Source organism: Nipponia nippon, unplaced genomic scaffold (assembly GCF_047370975.1).
Source record: "Nipponia nippon isolate SJK-2023a ecotype South Korea unplaced genomic scaffold, ASM4737097v1 scaffold_4, whole genome shotgun sequence".
Classification (NCBI taxonomy): Eukaryota; Metazoa; Chordata; class Aves; order Pelecaniformes; family Threskiornithidae; genus Nipponia; species Nipponia nippon.
The window spans coordinates 109,602,886-109,625,525 of NW_028262358.1; the positions used below are offsets into that span (position 1 = coordinate 109,602,886).

General features: G+C 37.3%; 1 protein-coding gene across 3 annotated transcripts in view; it reads left to right on the forward strand.

The window, feature by feature from the left end:
• Window positions 1-22,530, forward strand: part of ASAP2 (ArfGAP with SH3 domain, ankyrin repeat and PH domain 2) — a 93,960-nt gene extending 71,430 nt beyond the window's left edge. The window contains exons 16-28 of one of the 3 annotated variants that reach the window (XM_087774213.1): window positions 276-370; window positions 2,052-2,241; window positions 2,686-2,771; window positions 2,981-3,096; window positions 3,576-3,643; window positions 4,533-4,646; window positions 8,075-8,330; window positions 10,803-10,964; window positions 11,878-12,046; window positions 13,752-13,819; window positions 15,476-15,582; window positions 18,795-18,917; window positions 19,894-22,530. In XM_087774213.1, coding sequence (XP_087630339.1) covers window positions 276-370; window positions 2,052-2,241; window positions 2,686-2,771; window positions 2,981-3,096; window positions 3,576-3,643; window positions 4,533-4,646; window positions 8,075-8,330; window positions 10,803-10,964; window positions 11,878-12,046; window positions 13,752-13,819; window positions 15,476-15,582; window positions 18,795-18,917; window positions 19,894-19,968 — 1,629 coding nt within the window. In that variant the 3' untranslated portion in view covers window positions 19,969-22,530. The remainder of the gene's footprint in view (window positions 1-275; window positions 371-2,051; window positions 2,242-2,685; window positions 2,772-2,980; window positions 3,097-3,575; window positions 3,644-4,532; window positions 4,647-8,074; window positions 8,331-10,802; window positions 10,965-11,877; window positions 12,047-13,751; window positions 13,820-15,475; window positions 15,583-18,794; window positions 18,918-19,893) is intronic. The other 2 variants (XM_087774214.1, XM_087774215.1) reach the window with 2 other exon arrangements.
• The last annotated feature ends 110 nt before the right edge of the window (window positions 22,531-22,640 follow it).

The window sequence follows — 22,640 nt, forward strand, 5'->3', positions numbered from 1 at the left end:
TCATATGTTCACAGCTCACAGCACAAAGTATTTTGCATTTATTGTATGAACTGGTTTCTTGATGGATTATTCTGCAGTTACTTGTTTGTGTATTAAATTGCAGCTGAAAACTGACATCCAAAAAGGTGCCTAATCTGTTCATGATCACTGACATAGTAGCAGAACTAAGAATCAGAAGCAAGAAGTCCCAACTCCCTTTTTCCCTTGTCCTCCCACTAGTATGTGCGTGGCCTGAACATGTTTATTAAGTGAGCTGTGGATTTTTTTTTTAACAGCTTGCAAAGAATATTGGGAATGCTGGGTTTAATGAGATTATGGAATTCTGTCTGCCAGTTGATGAGATGGTCAAACCTAATCCAAGCAGCGATATGTAAGTAAAGAGCCACTACTTCTGAAAAAGGCAAGCATTTAATATTGCTAATGGCTTGCACCAGCAGGCCATGGAAGATGCGTAGTGTCATATATATAGTCTTATAGCCATGGAGTAAACCTTTTTTCTGATGCTTTGCCTCTCTATTTTATTGAACTTTATCTGATTGTACCTTCCCTAATAATAAGGATTATTTTACCAACTCTCTGAATCATGATTTGTGGGACAGAAACAAATTAAACATGACTTGCTGGGAATTTTAAAGACACGCAAGGGTAGAGGTTAAAAACAAAGCTGTTAATTTTGTGCTATTTAAACACAAAATAGAAATTGGAATAAGGTACGCATTTTACCTGAAAGATACTGAACACCTAGTGTTTAGAAACTATACCTAGGACTTAAGTCCATAACTGTGGAGTAAAGACAGAACATTCAATTGAATTCCTCGAAAGCACTGAACTGCGATGGCAGAGACACAACAAGGACAGCTGCCTACTTGGCTGGATACTACTTCATCGTAAAAGAGCTAGTAAATGATACAGAAACAAACCCAGAAGAACTGGCTTTGAATGAAGCTGATTTTATATTATCTGGACTTTCACCATTCTGACAGAATCAATGTTAAACCATGCAGTTTAAATGATTTTTGACCTCCACTTTCAGTAATAATACAGAATATTAATATTACTAATTTAAATTACTAATAATTTTACTGAATGCTAAATCAATAGCATAAGAAGACTTCTAAAAATGATATTTTAAAACAATCATTTCATTTGATACATCTACATATCAAATTTGGGTTTTTTTAATGAAATGAGAACCTGAAGACAAACACTTTTTTTAAAAACTATGAAGGAATACTGTCATATGCTTTAGGAACAAGAGCTACCCATTGATTCAATTTATTATTATTTGGATTTTTTTCTTTTTGCCCATTATATAGTATCTAGGTGATAAAGTATGGCTTTGCTAAACGCCTTCAGTGCAATGTTGTGTACATCCCAAGAGCTGGTAAGGAGTTATGCCTTTGGGAGACATGCAAGCACCTGTCTTGCTGTGATGGGAAGAGGAGTAGTGATTTGTGAGTTGGGTATCAACAGCAAAAGTGATAACTCATGTGCTGATTCAAGTGTACTAAGTTTTCACCTCAGTTTAGAGGCAAAACTAAAAACTCACTGTTACGGTTGTGGTGAAGAGTTGCTTTACAGAACATACTCACTGCTGTGAATGCAGATCCAAGGCCTGGATAGTCTGCGCAGAGGTATAAGACAGATTTTTCTGTCCCATGCCTTCCATCCCTTTCCAGCATGTGTAGGAGTACAAGTCAGGTAAACGTAAACCTGCCAGGCTGCTGCTGGCAAACCAGCATTATGAAGCTTTGATGTATCTTCGGTACATAGAGCTGGGTAATCTTGATCTCAACTTCACACCAGAGTTCAGAGAGGAAAATTCATGGTTTGTCTTCATATTGGATATTTGATTCATCTTCTGCAGCTACATTTCATACTGGAAATACAAGACTGCATGTCTTGCATGCATATTTAAAAAGAAAAATTATCATAATGAATGAGAAATAGTCTTTCCCAGATTTTATTTCAAATGACTTGCATGTATTTATGGAAATTCTAATGTGTATCTTCTGCTAAAAGCTATAGAAGTAAATTATATTCAATTTCAGGAATGCAAGAAAAGATTATATTACTGCCAAGTATATTGAGAGAAAATATGCAAGGAAAAAGCATGCTGACAATGCAGCTAAATTACATGCTCTTTGTGAAGCAGTGAAATCAAGAGACATTCTTGGACTAGTCCAAGTATATGCTGACGGTGTGGATCTCACAGAAAAAATTCCACTGGCCAATGGTCATGTAAGTGTTGTAAATTTTATTAGGCAAATTGTTGAATGCAATATGCTTTCATTAATTAAAAAGGACTATTTTTTTCTTATTTGAAAATAAGATTTGAAACACTGTTCTGAACACTTGTCCTTTTGATGATGTAATTTAACAATAACAAGAGAGGTTATTAAATAGCTTAATCTAAAATTGTTTCCAAATACTATCACATTTTAAATGTATTAACACATTAAACATTAAATCATTCAATAATCTATTTGTTTTCAACCGATTTATTTGTTTACTTTAAAGGAACAAAAGGGAAGCAATAAAAGTCTTCACAAGAGAAGTTTTGATGGTAGCATGTCTGAGTATTTTGAAATTAAATGTTTTAATTGATCTAATTCATGTCTTGATAAAATTTCTGCTTCTCTGTAGATCAGAAGAAACAAATCTGTTCTTTTATTTTATTCTTAGGAGCAAGATGAAACAGCGCTTCACCTTGCTGTTAGGTCAGTTGATCGAACATCCCTTCATATAGTTGACTTTTTAGTGCAGAACAGGTAAGTGTATGGAAAGCTATTAAAGTGTTATTGGTACTGCTTTTATGTCAAGTAATACAAATACGTAATGAATACAAACACTAAAACTAATTCTAGTATTTGGAAATTTAATTTTATTCTTTGAAAATCTTGTCATGAGAGAGGTTTGTTAATATAGGGTAGGAAACTAAGTTTAATCAGCTTTCTTCTTCTTTCTTGTGCTCCAATAGTGGCAATCTAGATAAGCAAACATGTAAAGGTAGCACAGCCCTGCATTACTGCTGTCTGACGGACAACGTTGAGTGCCTCAAACTGCTGCTGAGAGGGAAGGCTTCTATTGAAATAGGTAAAAGGGTAATGTGTACTTCAATTTCATATTTGTCACTGCTTCAGATAAGAAACAGTGAAGGTGGAATAAGTGCATTTCCCCCCCAATTGTTTATCATAATTCTGTGACTATAATCTTCATTATTAAAAAATCAAAATTCACTGTTTATTTCAAGTTTAAAATTGACTTATACATTACACTTGCTTTTTAAACAAATTTAGATAAGTACCAAGATTTTCAACTGATACCTTGTTGCTGAGTTTTATACTGCCATTTCATGGCTTTCATTCCATATATATGGTATGTTGAGTTGCTACTGCTTGTCATGTTCAGAGGGTTGGTGTGAGATGGAGCTGCATATGAAGGAAAGAGATTAATTTTAGAGTGTGTTGGTCTAGTACTTCACTGTGTACCTGCAGGTTTGTCTTTATCTTTAGTAATGGACATGTTAATAGTGACGCCTATCATCGTAACTTTCTTTTCTTGCTGTAATATAGCTAATGAATCGGGAGAGACGCCACTTGATATAGCTAAACGCCTAAAACATACTCACTGTGAAGAGCTGGTAAGTGCTGCGTCTTTCTATGTGTTTGTGCATTTGTAAGCAGAATCATGTCTGAATATTTAACAGTTTACAGTTGAATATTCAACAAATAAATTCCAGACGGAATAGTTGTATGCTTAGAAATAATTATATGCGTATATCAAATTATATGCTTTTAGGAAGAAAATTATATTTCTTTTTAGATTATTTGGAAATGCTAAACTTCTTGGGGACAGGGGATGATTCTGTTTGATCTATTAGTCCCAGATCCACAAGTGTCTGACATCCCGTCGAAATCTAATCACTGAAGTACTTTTTATGGGTGAAGGCCATGGATAAAGGCCATTCTCTTGTTGCCCAGGGAAGCTGTGGCTGCCCCATCATTGGAAGTGTTCAGTGTCAGGTTGGACAGGACTTTGAGCAACCTGATCTAGTGAAAGATGTCCCTGCCCATGGCGGGGGGGTGGACTAGATGGTCTTTAAAGGTCCATTCCAATCCAAACCATTCTGTGATTCTATGAAGAGAAGTTGGCTACCATCACTACTTTTAGTAAGCAAGAAAAATAGATTAGTGGGGTCGAGGCTTCTTTGACTTGCCGTTTCTAAATCAAAGTAAATAGGATGTGGTGCTTATTGTCAGAAAATGGAGAACGGACCTACAATGGTTAATGGAAAGCCTAGTTGCTTTTGATTTATTTGTGTTGTGTTTGGTCACAGAGCTTAATTCTTTAAATTTACCCCAGTGCAGTAACTTTCCAGATTACTGAAATCTGTTTTTAAAATAAAAGTAATATTTGTACTTAGAAGCCACGGTTTCTTCTATATGTGGTTTTTGTTTGGTTTTGAATATGTTGTTTTAAAGTAAGTACTGCACATAACATAGGTGTCAACAGTCATCTTTTTTCCTTAGCTTACTCAAGCACTGTCCGGAAGATTTAATTCTCACGTTCATGTAGAATATGAATGGCGGTTACTCCATGAAGATCTGGATGAAAGTGATGATGACGTGGATGAAAAGCTGCAGGTTTGTATCGATACATTATTATTTTTCTGTACACGTATCTGTTTAAGCATGGTGTTCATAATGATTTCAATAACACTACTTTCTACTGTAAGTATGAAGACATTGTGAAATAAAGTGCTATATTAAAATGTAGTACCTTAAATTTTAGTTCCTTAAATTATAGTTGGTTTTCTTTTTCTCTTTAATATAAGGTATAAAACATATGACTGTGTGGTGGTGATCAAATTACAATTAGCCAGATGTAGTATCTTTTTCTTAATGGAGTCAATAGTTTGTTTCAATACATCAAGAATATTTAAATCTGCTGATTGTGAAGCAGAACTAACATGAGCTAGGAAAATTGCCTTTACAAAGAGAGGCACCTTATAGTATCTCCTCACGTTTGTGAAACAGCTCCAGCTGATGGCTTTAATTTTGGAACAGTTTGTGCATTGGCTTGTCTTCAGTGGAACTAAACTTGTCCATTAAATAAGCCATCTCCGTTAATAGCAGAGTAGGGCCTTAATTCTGAATCTTCATGTAAAAATATTTTTGGTTTTCTCCCTTTTCATACCTGAAATTTCTAGTGGTGGTGTGGTGCTATTGGGTCCAGAATCACAGAATAGTTGGGGTTGGAAGGGACCTCCACAGGTCATCTGGTCTAATCCCCTGCTAAAGCAGGGTCACCTAGAGCCAGTTGCCCAGGACCATGTCCAGATGGCTTTTGAATATCTCCAAGGATGGTCATATTACAAGTATTACAAAGTATTCCAGTAGCATAGGAACTTCATTGCATTTTCAAAATTTAATTTCCCCATTTGGAGACGAACTTCAAAAAGTATTTAAGCACCTGAACATACAGACAGGGAGCAAATTACCATGTTTTGATACCTGAACAGCACTTAAAAATGGCTTGGATTTCTAGGGGCCAAGTAATTTGAAATGATGTATAGGCTCTTAAATACTAATGACATTGAAACTTTCATAATTTGAAGTATTCCATATAAGTATTGAACACGTTTTTGTTCTTTTTGTGTGTGTGGTGTTATAACTGCTTATGCCTTTTCTGCTTCCTTTATAAAGTAAAAGAAATACACAATAGGCTTTATATTAGTTAATCTTCAGATGTTAGCACAACCTTTTTTTCTCTTGAAAGTAGCTAACAAAAAACCCTTTCTCCTCTGGATAATGAAATTTGACTTTTTTCTTTCTACAAGTTCTAGCATTTTAATATTTCTCTTGCAAAGTCCCCCATCTCAGCTAGGGTGTGAATTGCTAATACTTCATTAGTAATGTAAAACAAAATCTTGTGTGTTGGGTTTTTCTTTGTTTTCAGAAATATTAAAACCTGACGGTCATAGGTTCATTTTCTTTGCCTTCACAGAATATCTTTAAAAATGCTAGGCCATCAGACCATTGAATTGGCTTAACATTTTGGAGACTAATTTATGTATTCCTATATATTTTATCACCACCCAGATAGTAACAGCAGTAATTATGACCTTTGTGATAAAGCAACTTGAAACTTTCTGTTATGTTTTTTAATTTTTTTCAAGCTGTAAAACCTCTTGGGTACTTTACAGCTAGATATCTAGCAAATCCCTTTCTGGGACACTCTAAATTTATATTTTTGATCTGTTTTTTCCCTCACTTCCTTCGTCGTTGCCAGTTGCCTTCTGCAGTTGAGCGTTCTCTTTTTGGCTAGTCCCTGAGCTCCGTCTCATATAGGAAGTTACCTGCTACTCAGCAATGAGGCTAAAGTAATGAAACTGCTACTTCACTGCCCACTATTAATAGGCTTATACTACAGGGACTTTTGAAGGGAGATTAAGGACTATTAATCACAGGCTAGTGTCTGTGACTACATTGAATGCACTGGTGAATACTGCTGTTGCTTAGGATCACATCAGAGTTCTGTTTATAGATGTCAGGCTATTGGGCTTGTCTCTCTCTCTCATAAAGCGATTGAATAGATTTTATAATCTTTGTCAGAAAAGGTCATGTCTGATATTGAAGTTCTTTTAGTCCAGAATTTTTCATATAAAAGAGAGTCTAACCTGAAAGAAGGCTAAGACAATCCAACTAGTTTCTGCTGCTGTTCCACACCCCAGCTGCCTGGTCCTACCTCGTCTTTCGCCTCCATACTGGCACACATTTGTCCCTGTATTGAGCTGTTTCAGTTTGGTGAACCAGTGAAAAGCTAAATCAACAAAACAAAAAAGAATTTTCTGCTGGTTTAGAAAGCAGAAGCAAGTGTGGGCTGAAACAAATACCAGAACCAGGACAGTGGAGAAGTCAGGGAATGGAGAGTGTCAGCCAGTGAGGAGTGAGGCTGCTAAGCCAAAGTAAAAGTAGGGATTAATGCGTATGGCTGTCACGTACATCATTCTGATAGATCTTTGAACTATAATGCTGTGCTATAACATGTCTAAAGGCCCTACATGATCAATCCAGAGTAAGCACTGAATGTATTCAGAGGAAAATCGATTGCTTGTTTGTGATACTGTTGGTGTAAATCTTTATTCTGCCTAAATGCTATTATTATAAATGGTTATTTTAATTTCATACAGACAGTACATCAGCAACATGTTCATCTAACACTATTTCTAAATGCATATTTATGCTCTCTGAGCTCTGGATTGTTATAACCCATTCCTGTACTAGCCACATGAATTTATAACTCCAGCTATTTTAATTATCATTGGTAACAATAATTACTATGCTTGCTGTTGAAACAGGAAAAGTAATGCTCAGTGTGCATAGCAAGCAGATGACTTGCTGTAAATCTCAAAGGCAATTAATTAGATCTCATTTGATAATGTGCATGGGATGAACAATGTTCCATCCCAACGGCCAATTGAAATAATCTCCTGAACTTGTCCAGCAATATTGATGAGCTAAAAAGAGTTCCTGAGAAGTTTTGGCTCCTAATTTGTTGTAGGTTGAGCTACAGGTAGAATGCTTAGATGCAGTTGTGCCTAGTTTTTGAGATCATGATCATCTATTCGGGATCTAATGCTGCTGAACTTCAGATGAGGCTTAGGATCTTCAGTTGTTTATTTACTTTTGAAAATATTGCCTGGTATTTTGATGCAGGGAAACTTTACTTGATCCAGTCTGAATATCTATATCGACTATCTATAGGAGTATAGTCCTGTGTATATAAGGATACAGGTATTATCCTACAGGAGTATACTACAGGAGAAAATGAGAAAATTATAATTGTTTTGAAATGCAGTTCACATTTAATCTTTTTTTTTGTTAATGTGCACAGTTGCCTTGTCTTGAAGAGGGCGGAACGTAGGTTTTACATTATGTATTAAAAGCAACAAAAATGCATTTTAGAAGCCATATTTTCTTTCTAGAAACTAATAACTTTCTATCAACTAATAAATAAAATGAGTACAACTAATGTGGTATCAGTGAGTACTTTTGTTACTGTCTTTAAGCAACCCAGTCCCAATCGGAGAGAGGACAGGCCTGTCAGCTTCTATCAACTTGGATCAAACCAGCTTCAGCCTAATGTAGCATCTTTGGCAAGAGATGCAGCGAACATTGCTAAGGATAAGCAAAGAGGATTTATGCCAAGTATATTACAGAATGAAACATATGGAGCAATACTCAGTGGCAGTCCACCTCCCATTCAGCCTGCAGTACCTGTTACAAGTAGTGCACCTCCTCTACCTCCAAGGAATATTGGCAAAGGTACTAAAACTGGAAAATATCATTGTATGTTAGAAGAATTGGACCATAACATTTTTTTATTATTACATTTTTAGGTTTTCTTTTACAGTTATTTTACAGGGGTAAGTATTGGAACAGTTTATTGATGACTTCTTTTTATATACTTGAAGTGAATCTGCACAACCTCTTCTGAGTTTGATTTTCAGTATACCTGCAGAAAGTACACGATAGTGTTTGGGAAAACAATGCCCAGGTAACCTCAGTAGGGTTAAACAATTTTTTAAAAGGAGGGCTGCAGTCAATTTAGTTCAGCATTTTTTTTTGTTATATTCCATCTTTTCATACTTCTGTTTCTTGAAGACCTCATCATCAGAGTTCGATTTAAACGTACAATTTCAATAGCATTTGGCTGCTGTAGAAAATTGTTTAAGACCTGGGAGAATGGAGAGTCTATGCAAAACATGAGAGATTTTAACCTTGCACAGTCTTCTCTTAATAAATATATGCTTCAAGGTTGTTGAAATAAAAGTGTAAGTGTCATGATGTGGAGAACTGGATGATTTTAGAGAACTGCTAGCTGACTGAAAATGTAACTGTCAGTTACTGGTTATGCCCTGATCAGCAGATCAATGTAAAATGCACATCTCTCATCCTGATTCAGAAGGGGTTGTGTGCTTGCAAAATCTACCATTAAAGCTGATGCTGTGAACTTCGTTGTTCTCTTCATACGTAATCTGTTTGGATCATATTAAAGAACTGTAGAGAAATCTGTGTAGGTCCTCTTTGTACAGTACATATTCAGTGCATTTCATTATTTTAATACCTTTATTAATCCAGCAGCTTTCATGGATGCTAAATTTATGAAAAGTTCAATTGAAGAAAAATGACTGTGTAAACACATGATTTTCTATGGTGCTGTAATTCAGACTCCGTAAGAGGAGATACAAGCGGGCAATGTTCTAGGCATACATCAGTGGCTTCTGCCTTTGGGAGCGCTGTGCAGAGGTCAGAATGCAGGGCTCCATACACCAGTGATTGTGTCTGAGATGGCAAATTGAACATCTGTGTAATATGAAAAGTCAGTTATTGGTCTCCCAGTAATGGCTGCAGCATAAAAGTCAGATTAAAATGTGTTATTTTGGCAGCAGAAAACCTGAGAACAATAGAACAAAAGGGTAGCATGAGACTGGGGGAAGTTTAGCAGCATATAAAACTTAACCAAGGTGGGATTCCTTTCATCTAACATTTTTGCATGAAGTCTAAGCTTAATATCTAGACACTTTTTTTACTTGATGGAAAGGAACGTTTCCCCCACCAAACAGGAAAGTTCACCCAAGGAGCTTGCGTAGTCTGTTTAACTGTTAGATTCTATCTCTAAATTAGTAATACAATTGGATAGTTAAAAAGACTGTTTTACCCTTTGATATTATTTCAATCATGGCCAACCATACTATTTTACCCACTGTTTGCCCTTGATGAAATGACAGTTTTCAAGGAGTGTCATTTTAATTTCATTCCCAACCCCAGACTTCTTGGCACCAGCATAGCGCAACTCGCGCCAAGAAAGCATGCTGCCTGACTTAGATTATTAGCTCATTTTCTTTACTCTAGCAGTGTATTAGCCTATTATTTTATATTCTTAGTTAAAAGCTATAATGGTATCATCGATCTTAGCTTCTCGTTGATTGCTGGTGTTGTTGATGTTATGCTTATGGTGTATTATTACTCCTTTATCCTCTTAGCTTTAGGCTGTTCTCCAAGTCTTCTGAGCCTTTTATGCTTTTCCCTGCAACCTAATTTTTATTCATACCTTACTCTGTTTCATCTTTTCTTAGTATGATGCTTATGTGCTGAGTAGGGAGAAGTGGCATGATGTGTGTAAAATATTGGCTTTATGAAGAAAACCTGTAGTGTGTTTTTATGAAATGGGGAGGCAGCTCTTCAGCCTAAGAATGGAGGCATTTAGGAGGCCCGGAAGAAGTGGTACTTTGTAACAGTTTCATGACTAGTTATTATAGCTTCTCGTTTGGGTGAAATTCAGAATTACAGTTTTAAGTCAATTCCAAGTCAAAACTGATGCTTCACTTTTGAGTCAGCAATGTCCGCTAATGCTCATGTGAGAGTGAGGTCCTTTTCGTGCAGTACCTGAGAAGATTACAGCTATCAGTCAGGGATTAAAGAAGGTAGCAAGACTTGCCTTCTGTTGTCTTGTTGAGAAATTTCTGCTTTTTCAAGTGTTGACAAATTTTAAAGTACTGACTGGAAACAAATTTTACTTAGGTAAAGTGTTAGTAAGACTTCACCCAGAAACTTCTCTGTAATTTTTACACCAGACTCTCATTTCTGCTCGGGCATTCCAGCAGGATGGCAGTGGTTCCTATTGCTGAATATAGCGGTATAGCGGCACCATTTTTAAAAGCACGGGTGTGAATATTAACACTTTGTGCTTAGGGTAAGCAATAATAATAATACAGTATTTTCCTCTCTTTTTAGTTCAGCCTTCAGTTCTTGGCAGTGGTATTCAGACAATTTCTTCATCTAATGCAATGTGGAAGACAAATTCTTTAGGAGTGGAAAGTATAAGCAGGCAGAGGTCTTCATCAGATCCACCAGCTATTCATCCCCCTGTGCCGCCATTGCGTGTAACATCTACAAGTATGTTTCCACTTTCCCCTGTTTTCCCTTCTGCTGTATCTAATCACAGTTGGCTTATTTTTCCATTTCCACAACTCATACTTCCTCTTTGGGTGACTGTAGCTTTGGCCTATCGTTCCCATCCAGTAACTTTGTATGAACTGTCTTCTCTGATGTTGCAGTGAGGACTGTATGGTGTAGCGCAGGGTCAACAGGAAATACTATCTATTGCTAGAGCTAAAGAGCTCTTCACTTTTATATAGAGTTTCAATGCTGCATTTCTCACTAGTTGTAACATGTGTGTAACGTGAGTGTAACATATGGGCCTGGGGCTACGTCTCCACATTGTGCTTGATTCTTGCAGACCGTAGGAATGCAAAAAGATGTCTTAATGCATTGCCAGCTGCTGTTGTGGTGGTTTCAAGAATTCAATAGAAATTTGAATTAATTGCTAAACCTAATGTGAAGTTAGCTAGATGTTAATCGTAACAGAATTTTAAGAAAAGTCATTCCTCTAAATAAAATTTCTCAGATATTATTCACTCTGTTGCTTTTCCATATAACACAAACGGAAGGCCTTTATTGAGCAAACAATATTAGCACTTTATTAAATATATTCTGCTCTACTATTTTCAAGAATATGAGTGACTTTGGTAAGAATTTTCTTTGCTTGTACTTTAATGCTTGAATGAATTGAAGTACTTGTGAGCTCTCTGACTTTGACTAGGTGAAACAAAAGGTAAACCTCTTTCCAAAGAGGTCCTCCTTCCAATGGAAGGATTGCTTTCTGTTTAAGTTATTGATTACATGTAGTAAAGCATTTTTCTTGGATGGGGGTAAATCCTGTAACAGGAAAACCTGTGGATGAGAACCCAAGAAACAAAATGGTAAATAGACATTTAATTCCATTTCACTATCTAACTTTCTTTTATAGATGTGCTTTCTCCAGCACCACCGCCTCCAGTGGCAAAGACAGCCAGCATTATAGAAGCTTTGAACCAGCAATCTAAACAGCAACCAGCTCCTCCACAAACCAAGCCAACCCCACCACCACTGCCCCCACAACCTCCTAGTAGAATCTCTCAAAGAAAGCCTATTCCTGGGTAACTGATGTCATTTTAGTATTTAATATACTTCATAATTATTAGTAACTTTTCAATTTTATGGTATTTAACATGCAAGTCACCTATAAAGCATGCATACTTTTTCCACTGATGTGTTCTAGAGTATGGGAATGAACAGAAGGCAGACACTAAGGGAGCAGATTACAAGGGTTCCCACAGTAAAAACAAGACAGCCTAGTGATTTAAGATTGTATGACTTGCAGAATATCTACAGCATGCTTAGCTGTGATGGAAATAAGAAGCCACAAAGAAGAATCCATTTCTAATTCTCATCTAATAACAAAGAAGAGAGAACGGAATCTTATGTCTGATTGTGCCATTTATTGTTCACGTGCTGTGCGTAGGTTGAGTTCCATTCAATATTTTCATTCATGGCAGGAGCAGAGAGACCCGGAACAGAAAATATTGGTTTTAAATTAGCAGGAAACAAAGTTAGGAGGGACAAGTGTACTGGAAAACAGGGTTATATCCAAAGCAGCCTTGAGAAACTGAAGTAGTAGTCAAGGGAGAAGAGGGGTGTTATTCAGTAAGCAACACTTAGTACTTAAAAACAATCAGCTACAAAAACGAAGTATGGAGAACAGCAGAGTATGGTTAAGCAAAAGTCCTAAGAGAAGAATCTGCAAGGACATAGTGAATCAGAAATAAAAGTAAGTCAGCCAACTCATTCTGTTGTGGAAGAGTCAAAGAGAAATGGTATTGTTTGATTATAGTCTGCAAACTATATGAATAAATCCTTCCAATTGACTCAACATCAGTAATGCCTCAGCTGGACTTCTGTGTTGAGTTTTGGGTATGGCAGTAAAATAAAGATACAAAATAGTGAGGCAGAAACCAGGGGAGATCAATAAGGTAATGAGAAGTCTAGAAAATACGACCTGTGAGAAAAGTTTGGAAGAAATAAGATTCTCTTATATTTTTTAAAAAAGAAATTGTGGCATAGATACACATCTTCAAATATGTACGAAGTGTTGGATTATGCCATTCCTTTTTACATCTCATGATGGCTCTAAAAAAGAAGACTTTTGTTTAAGTTGTGGCAAGAATAATTTAGTTAGACACTAGGGAAAGCTTTCCAAAAGTAAGCATAGGGAAATATCATAGTAACTTGTCTGGGAAGTTTCTGGATTCTCCGACACTGAAAATTTGGCAGAGTACAGCCTATGCAAACTTAGTTATAAGATACAGGGACATGTATGTGTATATGGGAGATAAATAATATACATAGTTGGTCCTTTGTGAATGAAAGAGGTAAACAACCTTTGACCTTTGAGCTCCCTTTCTAGTCCTCTAATTGCATATACCATACTAAGTAAAAGGGAGAAGCAACTTGCTGAAGCTTGCTATAATGTACAGATTAATATGGATACATAATTTTAACAAAGAATTTTAAAACAGCAGTGAAAGGAACTTCAGAACTTCGGAAAAGAAAATCTGCTCTACACAAATTGCAGTAATTGAACCTATATTATTCTTCTGCCTTACATTTTTAAATTAAGTGCAACCTATGATTGGTGTAATCAAAAATATGGAAGCAAAGTAGTATTTTTAAAAACAAAATAGCTGTCACCAGAATATACTGAAGACATGACAAGAATTTTATGATTTGGAAAATACTCTGTATTGTTGCAGTTCAAGTTCTTGTTTGTTTCTTAAATGGATGAATTTCTAACTTTCTGCACAGGACTGAGAAGTCATCTGGCTTAACTAACAAAGCGCAGTCCAGAGGACTTGGGTCTCTACAACAAACTGGTAATTGTGGTTTAGAGATTTATTTTATTGTAATTAAGCTATCAGTATAACAGCCTAAGGGAGACTGTTTTTTTTTTTTTTTATTTACCTTACACATTTAAATACAGTCAGTACCAGCATTCTTCTTGTTTCTCTTCTTGATTGTGTAGGCCCTGATGCCTCAAGCTCTTCTGCATGAACAGAGTTATGGGCCAGTTAATGTAAATAATGGGGCCAAGTAATAAGAAACAGAATCACAGAATGATTGAGGTTGGAAGGGACCTCTGGAGGTCATCTGGCCCAACCCCTCTGCTCAAGCAGGGCCACCCAGAGCCAGTGGCCCAAGGCCATGTCCAGGTGGCTTTTGAATATCTCCCAAGGATGGAGACTCCACAGCTTCCCTGGGCAACCTGTCCTAGAGCTTGGTCATCCTCACAGTAACAAAGTGTTTCCTGCTGTTCAGAAGGCACCTCCTGTGTTTCAGTTTGTGCCCATTGCCTCCAGTCCTGCTTTCCAGCTGGGTGGCCATTGGTGCATGGGCTTCTTGATCCCCAGGTGCAGGACTTTGCACTTCCTTGCTCCAGATTTTCCCCTGGTCTCTGGGACCTGGGATTCCTGAAGACCGGTCTTGCTAGTAAAGACTGAGGCAAAGAAGGCATTCAGTACCTCAGCCTTTTCCATGTCCTGTGTAACCTGGTCCCCCATCTCATTGAGCAATGGGCCCACGCTTCCCAAATTTTCCTTTTGTTACCTATGTATTTACAGAAGCCCTTCTTCTTGTCTTCGACATCCCTTGCCAGATTCAATTGCAGTTGGGCTTTAGCTTAACTAACCTCACCTAAACCCCACTCAAACAAAGGATGCATTATGTAAACTTTAGTTAGTTTACTCTCTTGTTTGCATGTGTCATAAACAAGGTAGCAGATACACATTTTAGAACAGAAAAATGTGTTTCTAGTTTGAAAGCTAAAGCTCATATAGTGATAGTTTTAATTAAATTTCAACTTGATATTGCTCTTTTCATGATAATGAACAGAGTTCATTATTCACTCTGCTCTTTTCATTGTTCAAAGTAACTACTTGGGACATTACAATAATGTCATCTCAATAAAATGTCCAAAGTTTGTGTGGATTTTGTGGTGGTTGTAGTGGAATTTCTCCTACCCAGTTTCCCCTTCCACTTTATATATTATGTTCATTGGTCCTTACTGTGATTTTTTTTTTTTTTTATTTCCCCTTGACATACCCAAGGGGAATTTGCTAATGACTATCTGCCATCTGTGTCAGGAGTCTCCAGTGAAGGATAGAGCATCTTGATAATGATGGCCTTTACTGAGAAAGAAGGGTTCTAAAAGCACACAGTCTGCAGTGAATGAATGGGGAAATAGGATATTTGGTTCTGCTCTCATCTATTTTATAGGCTTTTTTCTCTTTCAGCATATCTGCAGTATTAAAGGTCTTAGGTAGTTGTCTTTGGGAAAAGAGGCCTTTTTGGTAAGGAAAAGGATAGAAAAAATCTGTTCAGTTACTTAGAAAGAACCGTTGAAAAATGAAGTACTCATGGGATATAAAATTATTTGTACCCTTTAAAGAGTAATTAATTTAGTTTCAATTTGTATCATCACTCTTGCTTTTTTTTAAAGCATGCCTAAAATTTACTTGTTTTACTTACCTTAGCAGCAGGAGAGTCTGTATGTGAAATTCCAGTAACACAGACTGGTTCTACAACAAATACTTTGGCACAAATCCAGCCACCAGCACCAATGCCAAGGAAATCACAAATAGTAAGTAGATGATCTGGGTTTTGATTTTATTAAATCTTCCTCACTCTTATCAAACATGCTGTTGACATAATAGTGTATCCTGTTACGGGGAAAGTGCAAGAATCATGGAAAAGACAAAGCCTGTATCCTGTTTTAAATATGTGCGTGACTTGTACTAAATATTTATGAAAACTTGACTTTTCTTGCATTTCCTATATGATAGTATGTGATTTTAAATTACAAAAAAAAACTAACACACCCTCCCCCAAACAAAAACCGAAGAGAAAGCAAAGAAAAGAAGCATGGATTCTTTGCTTGTGTCCAAATGGGACCAACACAATCCACAGAATGTATGGTTTAGCTTATTGAAGGTAGGTAAGCTTGATAAGTGAGTCACTTGTAGATGAGCTTGGTAAGTGAATCACTTGTAGATCATATGTAACTTCATTCTTAAACTTCAGTGAAGTAAGTGATAAGGGTGCTTTTGTGCTTACTTTTATAATGGAAGTAGATATACTCATAATTGTGCACATAGGTAGATCAAATGGCTTCAGACAAGACTAGTAAGAGTCAGGTTCAAAACAAAAGAAATTGGTTCTTTGTGCAGTTGGTTCTCTTTGCGTCTCTTTGTCATGCATTCACTGGATGACAGGAGAGAAATCTCTTGGTAAATACACAGAAACTGCATCTGACTTGAGACATCCCCAACCAGAAGGTGGTTGAAGGGTGAAGGGGAAGGCTGGAAGTATTGTGTAGTATTCTTCTGCGCCCTCCCCCAGCCTTACAGTGACTGTTAGAAAAGAGATACTGGATTTACATGGACTCTTGATCCGATTGTGTGGCCTTTTTATACTCTTACGTATTCTTATTGGTAACACACACATTAGTGTCAATACCTGTGTTCTTATACTGGTGCAGGTAAAGGGATGTACTTCCAGATGTCAGCTGAGCTGTTATGTTATGTGTAGTTCAGCTGGGTCTTTGGTCCTTGCTCAGATTTTATATTGCTCTCTCATGTGATAGACATAAAACATCCATATGCTTGATCATGACAGTGTTTCTCTGCAGTAAGCAACTCACAATATAGAGAGTCCCTACTTTTTGAGATGCTGTGTGTGACTAGGTCTGGGCTGTTTCATGCTTTACATTCTGGGTAGGAGTGTGGTTCAGTAGGTAAATAATAAACTGAGAGGTGGGAGACATGCTGTTCCTGCATCTGCGAGTGTCTTATTAATGGGCTGTAGCGAAAAGACCTGCCTTCTTCACTACTCTGTCTCTCTACCTTCAGCCGTTTTTCCTTAACCATGTCTACTGAAATAGTAGCTCTCCAGGACAGACTTCAGCGTGTTTGTGCGCATAGCCTTGCACTTTTGTCTTGAGCTCTTAGAACTCCTTTTAGCTGTTTCTCATCTGATAGTGCTGAAAAGCCACAGAGACATCTGGAGTTCATCTTGCATTAGTTGGGAGTATAAAATCTTCTGTTTCCTTGCCTTCCCCACTCTTGTTCAACCAAGTTACTGTCTGTCTTGCATCAAAATAATGTTTTAGGCCACAATAAGATTAAATGATCTGATTAGCGTAAAATGGAATATCTATCCCCTTTGCTTACATGCACCAAGGGAATTGCTATATTTACTCTGTGAAGCTGTTGGACCCTGATCACAGTTTCTGTTGTGTGTTCTGGGATTCAGAACTGTTCTGATGTTCTGGCTACATCCTTTCAACACATCTGTCAGTTCTGAAACAGCTCTGTAGCTGGCTTTCTGTATAAAGTAAGGTTGTAGTAGTTCTCTATGTTGTTCTTGCCTTCTTTGTTTTATGGGACAAATTGCTTTACTTATGAGTGAGTGGGGTATCCTGGCTGGTTTTTAGGAACAGTCACAGTGTCTCCACAATTTAATGTTAATGGCACATAATATGAAAGACAAATCTGACTCTCCAGATGTCTCTAGGGCTTCAGTAGGGTGAATTTTGTGAGACTGAGAAAATCAGCTGGATGATTTTCTTCTGTCCTAGGACAGAGAAGTAAGGGAAACCTGGCTCAGGAAGTGTGTGCTAGTTAAGGTGCTTTAGCTAAATCGATCTAGCTAAAGCATCTTAGCTGAGATTTAGTCAAGGGCCCCTCAGCTAAAGAGCTTTAGCTAGATCAGTCTAGCTAAAGTACTTTGGCTCAATCGCTCCATTTAGGCTTATAGTCCAGCCTTTTTTGCTGAGTCTTTACCCTGCCAGAGAATCCACAGGCCAGCCCAGATTTAGGAGATGATTGCAAAGTGCTCCTTGAGTAAAAAAAAAAAGAGGTCTAGTTCTACATGCACATGTAGCCAGTGGCTTATCTCCTATGTGGTGCATTTGCCAAATAGCATGTTTTTCAGATGGAAATTCCTGATGCATCTTTTTTATTTTTTTTTTCCCCAATGTGTGTTTTAGATTTTTGAAACCATATTGTAGATACATGGGAAACTTTCCTGCAAGATTTTAGTCTTCTGGGAATGGGATCTATTTTAATTTCTTTGCCTTCTAAAGGACAAGAAATACCTGTAATTACTGCACTTTGAAGCTAGTAATTATATCACTGTTGTACTGATGGAAGCTTTTCCCTCTTGACCTAAAAGGCGGTTGTGGTTCAAACTAACTTGACTGTGATGGAGCACCTGGCAAAGTTGCTATGATGCAGTGCAAGGCTGCCAGCTCACAGGGGTGTGCCCCACAGGTAGAGCCTAAGGGTATGCCTGGTCTGGGCAGGTCAGGGTTTTTTATACTAAAATGCAGATGAATGCTTAGAGGAGCATAACAATCATGCTACCTCCCTCCTTCCCAGTCCACGTCCCCCTTTTTCTGCATGGCGCTCAGCTCTAACAAAATGGCACATTAAGAGATTTTTGGGCAGTACTGTCCACAGCAGAGTGTTTTGCTGGTGGAGAGAAGTAGACTTGTGGATGGAGTCTCTTCTTCCCGTACAAGCTTCCTGCTCCATAGCTGACCTAACTAGAGACTGGGACCAGTCCCTGGGGGGGACTCCAGGATGGTGATGAGACCTTCTTTTCCTTATCCCATCTGGAGCCTCTGTCCCAAACACCCACAAGCATGAGCAGCCAGCATAAAAGATGTAGCTGAACTCTAACCTATGAAGAATAGTGGTTGGAAGCAGTTCTGCAGCTTTCTTTAGATCAACTCCAAGTCTATTCTGTCTCTTCCATGCTGTATTATTAACATTTACTTATCTTATATTTCAGTCAAAAACTAAACCCAAGAGAGTAAAAGCAATTTACAACTGTGTAGCAGATAACCCAGATGAGCTGACTTTTTCAGAGGGAGATATTATTGTAGTTGATGGTGAAGAAGATCAGGAGTGGTGGGTGAGTATTTTGCATTTTCCATCAACATATTTTAAAAGAAATAAATGAAATCTAGAGGTTGACACTGACTTCAGAAGATCCCCTGTTGGGTTTCCAAATAACAAGAAAAGTTTAATCTCATGGAAACCTGATTCCAGAAATTTCTTTTGTTCAAAAATCAAACTTCAGATAAGTTTTTGGCTTTTCTCATTTAAAAAAAAAAAAAAAAAAAGCCTCATTAATAGGGTTCACAATATACAGGGGACATGGTCTGTTTGATTCAGGAAATTCTTGGGGGATGTCACCAGTTTAAGAATCTGCTACTATTTCATCTTCCCTGAAGATGCATGTGGTGGGCCTCGGAAGACAGCTTTGTGTTGTCCTAATTCTTCAGCTGACTGAGATTGACAAATGGTCTATTTCAGCTGGGAAACCATCTCAACTATTTACATTCCAGAGCTCATCAGCTGAAGTGAAGTCTTGGAAAATTGTTATGCATGAATACGCTTGCCTTACTCTGTTAGCTAGCGAAGAACAGAACTTCAGATCGCATCTAAATTGACAATCATGCTGTATAAACACAAACAGATGCATGTAAAACCCAAAACTGTTGAAGCTTGAGCCATCCTTTTACCTTTCAGTGATTGCTAAGAGGGGGAAGCAGAAGCAAGTTAACAGAGGCAGAATATGGGCTGCCAGGCATTGCAGAATGCGCCGAAATGATGTAGCAGTGGTGCTGCATTAAGAGGCGTTACTTTCAAAGAACTGGATAAAACAGAATTTGAAAAAAAAAAGTCTATAGCTAAATAACAAATGCACCTTGTCAAACTGAATTTTCTGATAAAGTTTCCTGTTGGCAAAAGAAAAAGAACACCACTGCAGAAAAGATGTGGGGAGAGGCCTGTCGTGCTACAGGCAGGAAGGGCACTGCTACTCATGTTGGTGCTACTGAAATGCCTTTTTGAGATTAACTTGAAAAATATCTGGACTCTTTCAGATTGGTCATATTGATGGAGATCCCAGTCGGAAAGGAGCTTTCCCTGTATCATTTGTGCACTTTATTGTTGACTAAATTGCTACTGATAAGTGGAGACATTTCTCATTTCCAGCAGTCACAGAAATAAGTTTTGCTCTATTTCATTTCATCTACCTATCTGCAGACACCTTGCCAGAGCACTGCCCAAGTCCTAGGTACTGTAGTTTACTTTTTTATTGCCACTGTTCTGATTTTGGGACTTTTAAAACTTTTTTCTATGTGAAAACTTCTCATGAGCAGTTTACACTTTAAGAAAAACCCTCTTCCTGTATTTTTCAAGGTGAACTGAAAAGCTTTAACAATCAAAATCCATGTAAGTGTGTGAACATCACAACATCATGAATGTTCTTTTCAATCAATTCACTGTAATTTTATTCTCCCTTTTGTAACATGACAATACCACAGTTCAGTGTTGCTTCCCCAGTCAAAGAAATTGTGTGCATCTACCAGGGCAGTGAATTTATCCCGTTCTTGATACCATTTGAAGTGTTGGAACCAAAACATGCAAGCTGCTGCGTAGTTCTAAATTGGACTCATTCAGCATCTTGCCGTACTGGCTGTCATCCAGGATGTCAACTATTACGGAATAAATGATTTTAATCAGGTGTCTTTGGCCAGGTAAAAGTGAAAAAGTATTTCAGTTTACCACAGGAGAAACTTTCTTTCAGAATGGATGTAGATATTTGCTTAAAGTTATCTGAAATCTGTGTTAGTCGTTGAACTTCCTAGTTCTAATTTTGTGAGCTTGAGACTGTTCATTTTTCTATGCTGCACGTGTGTAGAACCTGTTTTTTGAATGTCCTTTCTGTACGTTACATCCCTTTTGGTCATTTAACGTGACTACTGCTGGTTAACTAAACTATGGCAATATTAACGAGTTACTACGTGAACTCAAGGATATGAAAACTGCACTTCCTGAAATGTACTTAACTCTGATGATGGATTGCAGAGCATTTCTTACGCTTGTCTCATTATAGTGTTTAGACTTTGTTTTTAAATTCTCGGGTTTTCTTAAATCATCCAGCAATGTGTTCACGCAGAGAACATATTTGGTGGAACATTTAGGTAATTATCCTTGGTCAATAAGGTATCACCTCACAAGTACACTATGTTATGTTCCGTTTTATAAAATTTGTGTGCCACTACCTTGCAAACAATGATAGTTTGCTAACTCACTTTGTATTTATAGAATATACCCACATGTATGGTAGCTACACTGTTGTTAAATTTGTTTTACTAATTTGTGAACAAAGGCTAGGCCATGGATGGTTCCCAGTTGGTTGATGGAATACGAAACACCAATCTGACGTCATTTTGATGTTTGTATATTGTGAAGTTGTACCAGTTTTTGCTTATGCTACAGGAAACAACTGATGGCATAGGATAAGAAAAATCAATGTCTAGGTCACATTGGCTTTGATCACGTTTCGTGAATATTGTATCTCTAGATTTATCGAGAGAACTTTGAATTTCTGACAAATGGTGTTTAAATTGGCCATTTTATATTGAACGGAATGGAAAATAGGCCACCACCATATACGCCGATTTGGAGAAAAATCACATTGCGTTAGTGCTGGAAGAGCAACGCTCATCTTACCTTGTATCGCCTTTCCTAAATGGTACAGTTGGTTGATAGCCTCTCAGATGCATGGGTACAGCCAAGTATAACTTTCATTTCCTAGATGCTGTTGCTGCAGTATAAACGGGGAACAAACTGGAACGTTTCGAGATATTTTTGTTGCAAGTTGAAGCAAATTAGTCCGTATTTTCCAAGTTCCCGGTAAAACGACAGAGTAATAGTTTAGCGCTACAATTTTCTTCACTTACTGATATGTTCAGTTTGCAACACTATTTTGTATGTTTCTATCCCTGATAGAGTGTAGAGAGTAAATGGGCATATTATTTTGCACAGATCTCCTAATGTACAGTATTTTTAACACAGAATCTTATAGTGTATGTAACAACTCGTAAAGTTAAACAAAGATGCAAATTTTCCTTGGTTCTGCTAGAAGAGGAATACACTTCAGAATGTCACAACCTTGTTCGCTGGTCGCGTAGAAACTAGGAAACTTGTAGGAAACTCAATAGCACGAACAGGGCGGACAGACAAAATCCTGAGGACCAATAAAGAGCAGCTAGGCAAAATTTATTGCTAGGTTTTCAATGTTTCTCAAAGTTTGCTCCTCTGGCAGAGGAAAAAGAAATTCTAGAGCCTGTAGATATCTATTTATAATATAAAATTAAGAATTTTAAGTCCAAAATTTTGGCATATTTCATACAACTTTTCAAATCTGATTAAAATAGTGATTCAAAAAAAACCTGTTAATAGAGACAGACTATTAGGTTGCTGTGTTAACTGTTTAAAAAGGAGCAAGTGACACTTAAAATGCAGCTTAGAATGCTATGAGATGTATAATATTCAATTCAGTTGTTTTTATTTTGTTTAGTTGCAGAGCAACTGTATATATTGTATAACCTAAAATCAACTCTTATTTTCAATGTCCTGGATGCAGTGATTTATAATTAGAGCATGATTAATAAATTTTACTCTTGTTAACCAGTCAAATGTCTGGAAAAATAAAACTACTTTTAAAATCACTTTGGCTGCTTCTCTTCTGTTACTCTGCATTGCTTAGGCAATATTCTTCTTGTCAATGTGTAAAATGAGAAATACAAACAACTAGCAATTGGGCAAAAAAAATGTACAT